The 12398-nt window shown below is 40.1% G+C and overlaps 1 protein-coding gene across 1 annotated transcript in view; it reads left to right on the top strand.

Annotated features, from left to right (window-relative positions):
- The window catches only part of large2 (LARGE xylosyl- and glucuronyltransferase 2), a 131096-nt gene that overhangs the window by 102499 nt on the left and 16199 nt on the right, over positions 1 to 12398 (top strand). The window contains exons 4-7 of the mRNA XM_087842177.1: positions 3212 to 3501; positions 5731 to 5813; positions 8364 to 8487; positions 10951 to 11122. Of these exons, the coding sequence (XP_087698303.1) occupies positions 3212 to 3501; positions 5731 to 5813; positions 8364 to 8487; positions 10951 to 11122 (669 nt within the window). The remainder of the gene's footprint in view (positions 1 to 3211; positions 3502 to 5730; positions 5814 to 8363; positions 8488 to 10950; positions 11123 to 12398) is intronic.

Genomic DNA, 12398 nt, shown 5'->3' with positions numbered 1-12398 from the left:
ACCCAGTCACAGGAAATGACTGATCCTCTCTGAGACCAGTAATCCAAGTCAAAGGAAGTTCTTCCTCTCCCCTGTCACCAAGTCTCTGCTGATTCTCAGTGAGAACCATTCGGGTTCTCTCTGTAACACAGTAGGATCCTTAACATAAAGCCCATTGAGAGCTTCATACGCATACAGCTACATTATTAAAATGCTGCTTCTTAATCATGGATTGTGTATAAAGATGAGCGCAGAAAGCCACTGTTTGCACTGAAGCTGGATTATAGAACGACTTCTTGTTGCATTGAAATGTTGCTTAAATTCCTATTGAAGCCAAATAACAGTGGAAGCCATGAAGAAAATAAACACAAAGGTGCACAGGAGGAAAAGTTGTAATTGTCCAAATAGTTGGACTCTACCGCATTATCAAATAATTAATTTTGGACAATACATATGAATGAACATTTTAACAAATGTAAATATGCCAGATTATAGCCTCAGGCTAATTTCCGTCTGCAGACCCTCTGGCAGGTTGATGTTACACACAAGTTAATAACAATATACAGAGACATTATTTACAGCCCATGTATATGGAGACAAGGACAAACAATGGGAACTAGAATGGACAACAGAGGATCAGATAAATAACCAGAAAGAGGATTTTGAAAGAGTCCAATTCCTCCATGTCACTCAGCCATTAGATATGGGTGTAAACATTCCCATCATGCCTCTGTTCAGCTGTGGGCCAGCTGCTGCTCCGCGGGGTTACAGATAGGAAGGGAGGGGAAAGGAGTACAATGTAGAAGAAGAGAATACCAAGATGGGAGAAAGAGTTTTAAAAAAATGAAGTGAGAGAACTCAATCACAAAGGAGAACTGAGGGGTAAATATAGAGGGAGGGGGAAATGATGAGGAGGGCACGGTGGGAGAAAGATGCAATTGCTTATGCTTACATAAGAGGAGGAGGAAGACATCAGAGAGACTAACATGTAGAAAAAGGAGAAAGATGTGAAGACGAATAGAGATAAGTATAGATGAAGATGGAGGCAGGACGACGAGTTGGCTGGACATCGTCCAACATCATTTTTGTCAAATGTTGCTGACATTGAAGGAAATGGTGCGTTTGTTGGATAATTTCCAGTAGCAGACATTTGGTGCTCAAGTGAGTATTTGGGTCAGCGTGGCAGTGAATGTAGGACTGTGTGTGTATGTGTGTGTGTGTGTGTAATCTTTTCTTCTTCTACATTTAATATTTCTGTCATGATGCTGCTGGAATGGAGAGAGAATGGCTATTATATATATATATATATATATATATATATATATATATATATATATATATATATATATATATATATATATATGCATCACCCATTTATTAGTGAGGTCATAGTGTGAGGTCGCTGTCCTGCTGGTTTGAAATCAGACATGAGAAGGGCCCTGCATGCTCATCAGTTATCAACTTGTGCATCACAAAGTAGTCCCACTTATAATGTGGAAGGATATGTGAAAGGACCTACTTGACATTAGCCCAGGGGCCCATGAGCCTGAGTTTCAAGTACTAATTAACTCTCATAAAGAGATTTAAAACTATCAGACTCAAGGTGACTGAACATAGAGAGCAGCTAAAGAACTAGAAGGAGAAGCAAAATGTGCACCAGCTGATACGGTGTGTTTGCAAACAGAGAGAAAAGTGTCCATTATTAAAGTTCAGTGTAACTGGGGGGAAATGCAAATGACCAGAAATGGAGTTGAAACTGCAAACAGACAGAAAACACGTCTGCATGTTTTTGGTGTTTTGTGCTTCTTAGCCTGTGTGACTCATCATGTAGGACGGGCGAGGTCCTTTACAAGTCTGTGCCTGGGGGCATGCTGTCTGACCTAAAGTAGGCCCTGATTTATCCTCCTGTTTGACTAATGAGAGCCACAATTTTCAAAGTAAACATAACAAAAATTCAAAAAAGGAACGTGTTTACTGAGATCGTGGATTAACAGAGCCAAAGGCTGTTTTCTCATAAACTTTGATAATAAACTGACTTTTTTGTAAAACCACGAAATTCACCACCTACTGGCCATTAGAAGAATTGCAGGTTTATCTCAGAGATTGGTTGTTGTTGTTTTGTTTTTTTTAATTCTCCACATGTTTGAATTGAAGCTTAACTCTCCCCAGCTTCATTGAAATTATATTTAAGCTGCTGGCAAAATGAGAAATGACTATATAAAAAATAAACAGACTACACACACACACCCTGAAGCACCGTGGGAATGTTCACACCCGAGTCTGTCGGAAGATCGAGGAGGCAGTAGGTGGTGAAAGAGGAGCGAACAAATGTGTGAGAAGCCAATTTTCAAGTGTGAGCCGCAGGAGACGTTCTCAGACTCTCAGCATGCATGCTGCCTGTGATGTCACCTCCACAGGTCCTGGTCAGGTTTTACACTTCCTGTTGTCGTCTCCAGAAGTTTGGGCAGAAGACGACAGAGCCTGTTAGCAGCTTTGCTATAACTGTACTAATTAATCTGGTGTTTAATGGAGCTGTGTCTGGCTGAACTGCTTTTTTGGCAGGGATTTTGGTTCTTCAACATACCAAACTAACACAGGAGAATAATCATTTTTTACTCAACTGCAATTATTTGACAATTATAGTTACTTTACAGTGTTGCATATTATAATACATTTTTGCTAACTACCAGCCGACCCAGTGAAGGAGTTTATGTGCAGTGCATGTTTGAACTGTGAATGAGTAGAAAACCAGCAGCACCTAGCAGCTCAGTGCAATAATATCAGTAGAAGACAGCTACCATGTGGAGATCCAGAAGCTACAGTACAGTGGGAACCACAGTGAGCTGTATGGATGTAATGAGCCGACCCTGGTAGATGGGACCAGTGTAACTGAACTAGATGCCTGACTACAGATGCATCTACCGACTAAGTAGTAAGTTAGGTTTGCTGAGGTGCAGACAAGTGTTGGATGAATAAGAACTACAATAAAAACTGAGGCTCTAGAAATAAAGTCTAAGAATAGCCTCAAACGGGCCAAAATTGCTGCTGGAACATGAAACAGTTATCAGAGATTTCAAACCAAAAGACATGCGCCAAATGTTTTTGCATTGTTAAGGCTGTAGTAAAAAAAGAAGAGTTATTTTTGATTAACTGCAGAGCAAAAGCAATGCACAGGTTGCATGTTGTTTGCTTCCTGCAGACAGCCTGACAGTGCCTCACTTTCCTTCCTTAGATGGTCGTTCCCTTCTCCTGACTCCTTGCCTGGCGGACACTCCAGCTGCCCAGGTCCTAGAGCGGGCCGTCCTTGAGTCGCGGGTTCGGGAGGTGGAGGAGGAGAACCGACAGATCCGCCTGCAGCTCAGCCAATCGCAGGGTATGGCTGGCCAGGCAGCGGATGGTAACTATGGCAACCAGCAGTGGGGCGCGTCTGCAGACACGGGGCCCGAGGATGGCGACAACACGGCCGAGGAGAAGAACAACCACACGGGGTGTCCCCGCTCACCCACCGTCCAGAAGTGTGAGGTCAGGATAAACTCTGCTAATGTAACCGACCCAGAGTTTGGGCCGCTAAAACAGATTAAATGTTCCTGCAAAACAGGGAAATGATGAGACAGAGACGACTGGTGAAGTTTCTCTTTGCCTCGCTTCTGCCATATTTATTTATACAATCACATGTATTTTCAATTTGCAGCACCAACATTCTCCATATGCAACAGAAATAAGAATACAACCGTCTGTATGTTCAAGCTGCAATACCACAATCTTTACATGGGAAACAAAAATACTTCATGTGTAGCGACCATTAACCCTTTAAAACCGGTGGGAGCGGGCACGCTCTGTTTTGCGTAACTATTTTTAAATCCTGGTAGCTCTGCAACCACGTGAGCTAGCGCAATAATTTTTTTTGCATATGAAACTGGAGGAGTTGTACTTACATCTTATGCCATCAGCTTGTCCTCGGTCACAGTTTCCTTCCACATATAGCTTTGCAAAAACTGCATAAAAGCACTTGCAGCAACAAAAACATAATATTCCAGAAACACGCTTTGCCGATCCGATCAGCTGTTCGTAACACTTCCTACGTTGGAATAAACTTTTGCATGTCCGCCATGTCCTGCCCGAAACCGGAAGTGACGTCATTTTCGCGGAAATGTAGTTTTTTTTACCATATAGCCTCATGAGCCTATACTGGTGTTTTTAAAAGTTATTTTTGACTTTATGACTTTCTGTGTTGTTTCTGGGATGGTTAGGACTCATATTGCACTGCTGGAAATAGTTTATTTTGATGCATATGCTGCTTTTTTGCAAATTTGCAGTAATATTTATTTTCGTTTTTCCTGCAGTATATAAAAATTGGTGTATTTCAAAAATAAAACTATGAAGACACTCAAAATAAATTTCCTGTGGTGGGAAACTATTTTGTGCAACTTTTTTGTATTTACAGTTTTGAGGGATAAGCCTCTTAAATTTCTCTAACTTGAAATATATGTTAAAAAACAAAAACGATTTTCAATTTTTTTGTAGTTTATTGCACTTTTTTGCAATTTATGTAATTACTATGCACTTAATGCATACATATTATTAAAATCTGGGCTATAATGGTTGTATTGATGTATAGCAACTTGAAATGCTCCCAAAAATGGCTCCACAGCATGTAAAAATATAATATAAGCTCTGGCGGACTTGGTTCTATGGTAGGTCTTAAAGGGTTAAAGCATCTACTCAGCTATTCTCTCTGAATGACAATTCAAAACAATATAAAATGCATGTTCAAATACATTTTTACCTCTAACTTTTAACCCAAATACCTATGTATTCTGATTGTTTTAACCAACATACCAGTGCTTGGTCTTAAACCAATTCAGCTTAGTAGCTCACAAATACATGAAAGAGTCGTGTGTATGCTGGCAGGCTTAGCTTTAGCTTTAACATTCTCAAAATCACTTTTCAGAACCAGTAAACAGTCGTTCTTCACTGCCAACAGCAGATTCATATTCACAATATCAGGACACAACAGGGAGCTTATTCAGCTATGAGACAGAGACGACTGGTGAAGTTTCTCTTTGCCTCGCTTCTGCCATATTGGAGAGGAGGACCTATGACCTTGCTATTTTGTCTCACTGAGCAATGCGCCACCCGGAGGCCGGGGGGTGCAACTACCTCATTACACATAGTTCACTTCGGTGACGAACCTCTCTTTATTTTTTTAACAAGTACTACTTCTGATGGGATCACACATTAGTGTGTCACACTAACAGCTGCACTGATGGCTAATCCCAAACAGGAGAGAATTTCTTGAACAAGAAGCTCAGCGAATCACAGTGGTCCATTCAAACTAATTAATGAGTGAGGCAGAGGTGGGTTGGCAGGGTCTGAAATCCAGGGGAACACTTTTGTCCTTTGATGTGATTTGATGAGCCTTTGAGCTCCAACTTTTCAAAGTCTCTTCTGCTGAAAAGCGAGTGTTGTGAAATCATATATGTTTGAGAATCTCAGTATGAAAGTTTACATCAGAGACGGGGGCAAGTGACACGCACCAACAGAGCAATATAGCTTCAGTACTTTAGGAGAAGACTGATGACACTGTGTGTGACTTAGCACATAGGGCAGATCTATAACTGCAGTCACATCTAGTCTGCTGTGAGCTTGTGATGGAAGCTGTTAGCGCCCATAATGGGAAGTATTCATGCTACAGGCTGCCTTTTGCCAAAACTCAGAGCTTCTTCTTCTTCTTCTTCTTTTTTCCTTTAGCTGATCCATGTAGCGTGCGTTTGTGCCGGTCATAACGCCAGCAGAGATGTGGTCACACTGGTCAAGTCAGTCCTCTTTCACAGGTGAGTCTAAATTTGTGTCAGTCCTCTAGTTTAGGTTTTCTGTAAACAAAAATGTATGCTTTGAAGGTCACCCTAAAAAGAGTTATTTAAAAAATTGAAGAGACTGAAACAAAATGAGCCAATGGACCTTTACACTGTAGAAATTAAATCAAGCAGTTTGATTGGTTGGTAGCTGCTGCAGGCTAAAGTCTCTGCTGAGGTGGTCCCATTTCCCAGTTAGATTCATTCAGCTTAAACAGGAAACAGACTAAGTGAAAATGTTATAGTTTAGATCACATAAGAGTCACATTTTAACTGACTTATTAAGGTTATTACTGAAAGGATCTAAAAGTATATTACATTGGTTTAATTAAATGGATGCAACCAGATGCTAAAAAATGAGCAAAAGGGGATGTACAATACTTAAATTATCTCAGCTAATCAAAATATTATTTCTGTCAACCAAACATTTAGCCTTCATTTGCTTTGGTCACATCAGCTAAACAAGCTAGAAATTGAATTACATGTTCTGTCTCCAATTGCTCAGACGAGTTGCTTCCCGCTAGGTCAGAGGTCAGCAACCTTTGGCTGAAGAGCCGTATCTGGCTATGGGCTTGTAATAAAAACACTGATTTATTCTCTTATATCTGTCATCTGTCCGCCAGCACATCTGTGTGCTGCTCTTTTCCCCCCCATTGTTTGGTAGGAGGGTCTAAAATGGCTCATTTGATGTTGAAGGTTGCTCACACCTGTACTAGCTGGTCACTGCAACTACTTACAGGTCACCAAATACGGAAAAATGCAATGCAACAACCTGCAGCCACCATTTTCTCATAGTTGCAAGGAGGACGCAATCCACTTTCAAACTGACATAATCTCATCATGCTAACTAATGTCACTTAGCTGTAAAGTTAATCATAACTTACCCCAGCCTTTAAGAAACATTAAAGTAAATCTGACAAGCTAATTTCATTTCAAATCTACTCTTTACCATTCTCGGTGACTACAATGTTTACAGGAAGTTGGAAAAAATGTTAGTAAGATATAGGAATCTACAAAATCCTACAAACGCATTTTTAGAGAATTGTGTTCAAAAAGACAAAGTGTTTACAAATGGTCGAAATTCATGACTTTTTCTGCTCTCTTTAGAAATGGGCAGTCTGTGAAGAGCATACCGAGAGCACAATGTGCAATCATTAAAGAACCAGCAATGTGAATGATTAGTCATTAGTCAATACATAATAGGTTTATTTATTTTATTTATTAGTCACACTGTGTTTGTTTATAATTGTGACTCGGAAGAATATTTGTTTGAGTAATTCATACAAAAATCCTGGTCATTCCAAAGGGGGTCACAAAATTCTTCTTTTTGTTATAGATTTACATACAAACCCACTTTTACCTAGATATTCTCAGATATACGTGACTTTAGAGTTAACACGAGATTGTACAGGAGAAAGAAGAAGCTAAAGTATTTGTGAAGCCTTCTTCAAACATGCTAAAGGCAAATAAAAAGAAAAGGATATTAAATAAAAGTGATAAGGGACAAAAAGAAATGTTTGTGGGGAAATTGGATAATCAAAAGCGAGATAAAGACCCATAAAGGCATTCTTGCTTCAAGCTTTTATTCAAAGCTGGCAAACTGTAGAGCTTGTTGATGAAGATAGCAGCTCCATGGGCAGAGGGCTGCTAATTTAGAAGGCTAATGATGGTGATGCTTTTTGAGGGCTAACCTTAGCTAACATGAATAACTACTAGTAAGATATGTATTCAGCTTTATCAGCGACCCTGTGTGGGGTTATTATTCAAGAGAAGAAATGTACTACAGATTACTTGTTACTTCTTTTTAAATTTATGCAGTATCCTGCTTAAGTACTCATTATACTTATATAAACCTCAGGCTAAAGTCCCACACAGACACAAAATCCTATCCTAACAAGGACACACATTTGATCATTTTGTTGGCGTTACATAATAGAATAAACCCACAACAAAAAGCAAAGTTTAACACCAGTCCAAAGAAACTTCAAAGTGATAGCCAAAGAGGTTCTGCTACAGACACATGTACAGGTGTGGTTTGGGGTTGGCATACACTTAGCTCTAATGTTACTCCGAGCGCTTCCCTTTGTGTTAGTGCACTAGCTTTGCATTATCGTGTTAGCTTTGTGTTAGCATGTTAGCTTTATTTTAACAGGTTAGCTTTGTGTTAGCGCGTTAGCTTTGTGTTACCGTGTTAGCTTTGTGTTAGCACGTTAGCTTTGTGTTAACTTGTTAGCATTGTTTTAGCAGGTTAGCTTTGTGGTAGCCTGTTAGCTTTGTGTTAGCAGGTTACCTTTGTGTTAGCAGTAAAACGCAGTTGTTTCTATCCCAGATGCAGTTTGCCCTTTACCGTTGTACTGATGCGCTTTTGTGCACTACAAATAAAAGAGATGCCCATATCACCGTAGCACGTTACATCACTGTCATATTGTAAAATGTAATCTGATTACAGTATTGCATTGCCGTGAAACGTGTTGACATTTCCTACTGGAAGGACCTCCTTGACCTTGATGCCTGTTTTTTATTTTTCAGGAGAAATCCTCTCCACTTTCATTTTATCACTGACACAGTAGCAAATCGAATCCTGAGCTCTCTGTTCCAGTCCTGGATGGTTCCATCTGTGCAAGTCAGCTTCTACGATGCAGATGAACTCAAGGTAAGAGCACGCCTTGAAAGTACACAAACCTCATCCAAATACATCAACACAGCCCTGTTTCCTGTTGTCTGTTAGACAAGGTGAGTCAAAGTCAGACCCTAAATTTATCACATCAAAAGAAAACCTGCACAGTTCAAAGCAACAGCAAGTTGTGAGGGTACCGTTGAATATATTTCCAAATCTTTACCAGAATAGTTGCAGAGCATCAAAGAGTGGGAGACAGAATAAGAGCTGCACGGTACAGTATGCATCTCTTAGAGTCTGACAGAGGAGGTCACAGCTAGTGTCTATGTGCTTGTCAGATCATTTGTCACTTTAGCAGAGATCAGAACATTGTTAAAGCTCTCTGATCTTACTTTAGGATGAGATAAAGGGTCAAGCTCCCATTTAGCTTCGATTGTACTCATGTTGGTGCTGAGGGGGTTTCCAGCCTTCTTGTAAGGCACAATGCAACACACTGTAAAATTTGACTCTACTTTAAAAAGTTATGCAGACTTACGACCCAAAAACGTTAAGTAATAACTAAAGTTATGCTACGTTGTTTATTTTGAACATGCAGCTCTTAGGTTTATTCAATTTAAAGTTAAACTTTATACATTCAAAGTTTTATACATGTTATGATGCACAGATTCAGAAAATGTCATCTCTGTAGTCAGAGATCTTAGTCTTTGTTGATTTCTTGTGCCACATACACCACACAGCTACAGGAACACTGGTTTTAATAACACCGGAGCATCAAGCCTGAACATGAATACTGACAGAGTCATTGCTCTCCTTGTATTATTCTTGACCTGTTAATTCACTGGCCACGGTCACACAAACACTTTTTATGTATTTCTCAGATGTATCATGTTAAGATAGGTGGGGATTATGCGCCCCCCCCCCCTTTACGTTAATGGTCTAGTCCACTATTTACTTGGGCTGTGACGTAACCAATTAACTGCTGTCAGCTGGCTTACCTATGAAGATGTGATTGGTCAATTTGATTTTTTTTCCTGTTTCCTTTATTTAAGCACAAATTGTGTTATCTGTTTCTATGACCCTGATGAAAGCCACAAGCCAACACACGTTGGTCAGTTAAGAAAGTTGTTCCTCTTTACTTTTAAGTGTTGCTGGAGTTCATGCGTTGTTAGTTTCTCATCCTCTCTATGCACCTTGGAAGTAGGTGAAGTTGTGGCAGAAATTTTGCTGCTTGATATTAGAGATTACGAGTCTCACAAGTGCTTGCAGACAGCGGTGTACAAGTGTTCCATATTTAGGCCAGATCAGTTGATGTATGTGAGGAAACCAAGTATAAATAAAGTTAAATGCACTCATTTGATCTAGGTAAGGTTATTGTTGAATTATCATTGTATTTAAAGTGGTGCCCTGATATAACACATTCATATAGTTATATAATGTTAGCAAACATTTGCTGTCTCGAAATGGTAAAGTGCGTTTTTCACATGTTTGATCTTTCACGTGTACTTTTTTGCGTTGGCATGTGTGGTGTTTCCAGTGCTTGTTGACGTCCGCCTCCTTCAGATATAGAGTAGAACAAGAGTGTATGTAATTGTATTGGTGTATGCTGCCCCCTTCAGTCCTGGGATGAATTGCAGGATTGATACATAAACTGACTGACCCACTGCCCCACAGCAACAGTTGCCCAAAGGCATGTTACATTTTAAGATAACCCCAGAATAATACAGAGAAAAGCCCAAATATCAGATGACAGTAAAGGCGTCCAACAGTGAGCGTCTAACGTGGAACTCCGTCAGTCATGGATCGGTGTCCAAGCAGTGTGGGACCATCTAGACTGGGAACAAAAACAGTCAAAACATCCAATTAAGTGTCACTGAATTAAGACTTCTGCTCGGTGATTCTGACCGCTCATCCAGCTCCTCGAAGTTTAAAGACAACAATCACCACAGGAGCTTTGACCCGACTGAAACAACTGCTTGTTAAGTTCGAAAACTCAAGTGACGCTTGAGCACAAAGACGCCAAACAATTTATTTTAACATCATAACTGTTCTGTTGGAGTGGCGGGGATGGAGGGAACAAGCCTGAATTTGTTTGTGTTTCCAACCTACATCACCCCCGTCACATCATCACATTCTCCTCTCCCTCACAGTCTTAGTGCTAAACAATGAGTCCTTTGTGCTGTCAGAAGCCTCGACCTGCAGCCTCTCTCTTCAGCTTCCATTAACTCACACTAAAACAGGGAAAAACAGCCAAGACTCTAAGCCGATTATGTTTGCAGATGATTCACTTATGCAGATACAATTACTCAGAATCAGGAGAATTAATTAAAAGAGTGTCTTAGCAGATACAGGAAAAAAAAAACAACAAATTGAGGCTTTGCCAGAATGTCCTTATATGGCTTTGTGTTAGCCCACATACTGGAACTGCGCTCATACATAATGAACAGCTCAGAGCTGTAACAGCTTTAAGAGTTACTGTTGCATTTTTTTTTCTCGTTTCAGTCCGAAGTGTCGTGGATACCCAACAAACACTACTCAGGTATTTACGGCTTGATGAAGCTGACGCTAACCAAAGCTTTGCCCTCCGACCTGTCGAAGGTCATCGTCCTGGACACAGACATCACCTTCGCTACGGACATCGCTGAACTCTGGGGCATTTTTAGGAAGTTTACTGGTGAGATCCTCAAACCTGACATTGACAAAAAAAAATTGCGTGCTCAACTCCAAAAAGTCAACTGGTGCTGACAGAAATGTCAAACTATAAATGAGAAATTTGTGAAATTCCAAAACTTGGAATGGTGCGTAAAATTGTCATAAAGCCATATTTTATTTACATGGCACGCTATACCACATTTAAAATGAGGCAATGTTAGCCCATTTAGACTTTTATGGCAGCAGGACATGTTTGCCGCGTTCCACAGACGCTAATGCACCGCCCTACAATCGAAGATCCGGGCTTTTGAACTGAGTGCTGATAACAAGCCAGCTGACCGATTTCCTCTTTAGTCCGGAGGATGTGTTGACTATGTGGTGTGGCTGTAGCTCAGAAGGTTGAGCAGGTTATCTGCTAATTGGAAGGTTGGTGTTCGATCCCCGTCTTAGCCCAAGTTGCTCTCTGATCTATCCATCGGAGTGTTAATGTGTCTGAATGTTTGATAGAAAACACTTAAAAAGAAAAGAGTGCTTGGGTAAATGAGGCAAGTTGTATAAAGAGTTGTGAGTGCTCAGAGTAGAAAAGCACTAAGAACCGTTTGTCTTCATATGGCCAAAGAGTTTTTCACTTTGCCACAGTCCTTTTTAAGTAAACTGTGAGCCGGAGAAGACTTCAGTGTTTCCGGATCATGTTCACGTCTGGCAGCGTCTTTGCGTTTCTGGATGGCACCGGACATTTAGTCCTTCCACATAGATTTCTCCAGATTCACACAATCGCTTGATGATATTATGTACTATAGACACAATTTTCCATCGAGGAACATTATTCTGAAATTGTTCCACAAAGAATTTGAAGACAGAGTTTTTACAGATTTGTGAACCTCTCTGATTCTCTTTTTTATGCCATGTTAAAGACCTGTTGCCAATTAGCCTAATTAGTTACAAAATGTTCTTTTGTTGCCATCAATTTCAAAATGAGCTATTTTTTTTTCATGAAATAATAAAATATCTCAATTTAAAGTTTTTGTTTTCTGTGTGCTACTGTGAATAAAACGTGGGTTTATGAAAATTTCAAATCAATGCTGTTTTTATTTTTAGGACTGCTGTGTACCATCACACGTAGTGAAAACCATCAATAAGTTACTGTTACTGAAAATCACCTCAGGCAGACCACAGACGTACGGATGTATCTGTGGGTTTTAGATGCATTAGCGGGCAGACGCTGCCAGCAGAGTGACTGCTGTTTAGCATGTGAAGCCTCGATATCAGTTATCAAATAAGAAATTTGAATTTTTTTA

The sequence above is a fragment of the Neolamprologus brichardi genome, chromosome 1 (assembly GCF_056152115.1).
Source record: "Neolamprologus brichardi isolate AB-2024 chromosome 1, ASM5615211v1, whole genome shotgun sequence".
NCBI classification, from domain to species: Eukaryota; Metazoa; Chordata; class Actinopteri; order Cichliformes; family Cichlidae; genus Neolamprologus; species Neolamprologus brichardi.
The sequence above is the reverse complement of the archived record's forward strand: the minus strand, read 5'-3'. Positions and strand labels throughout refer to the sequence as shown.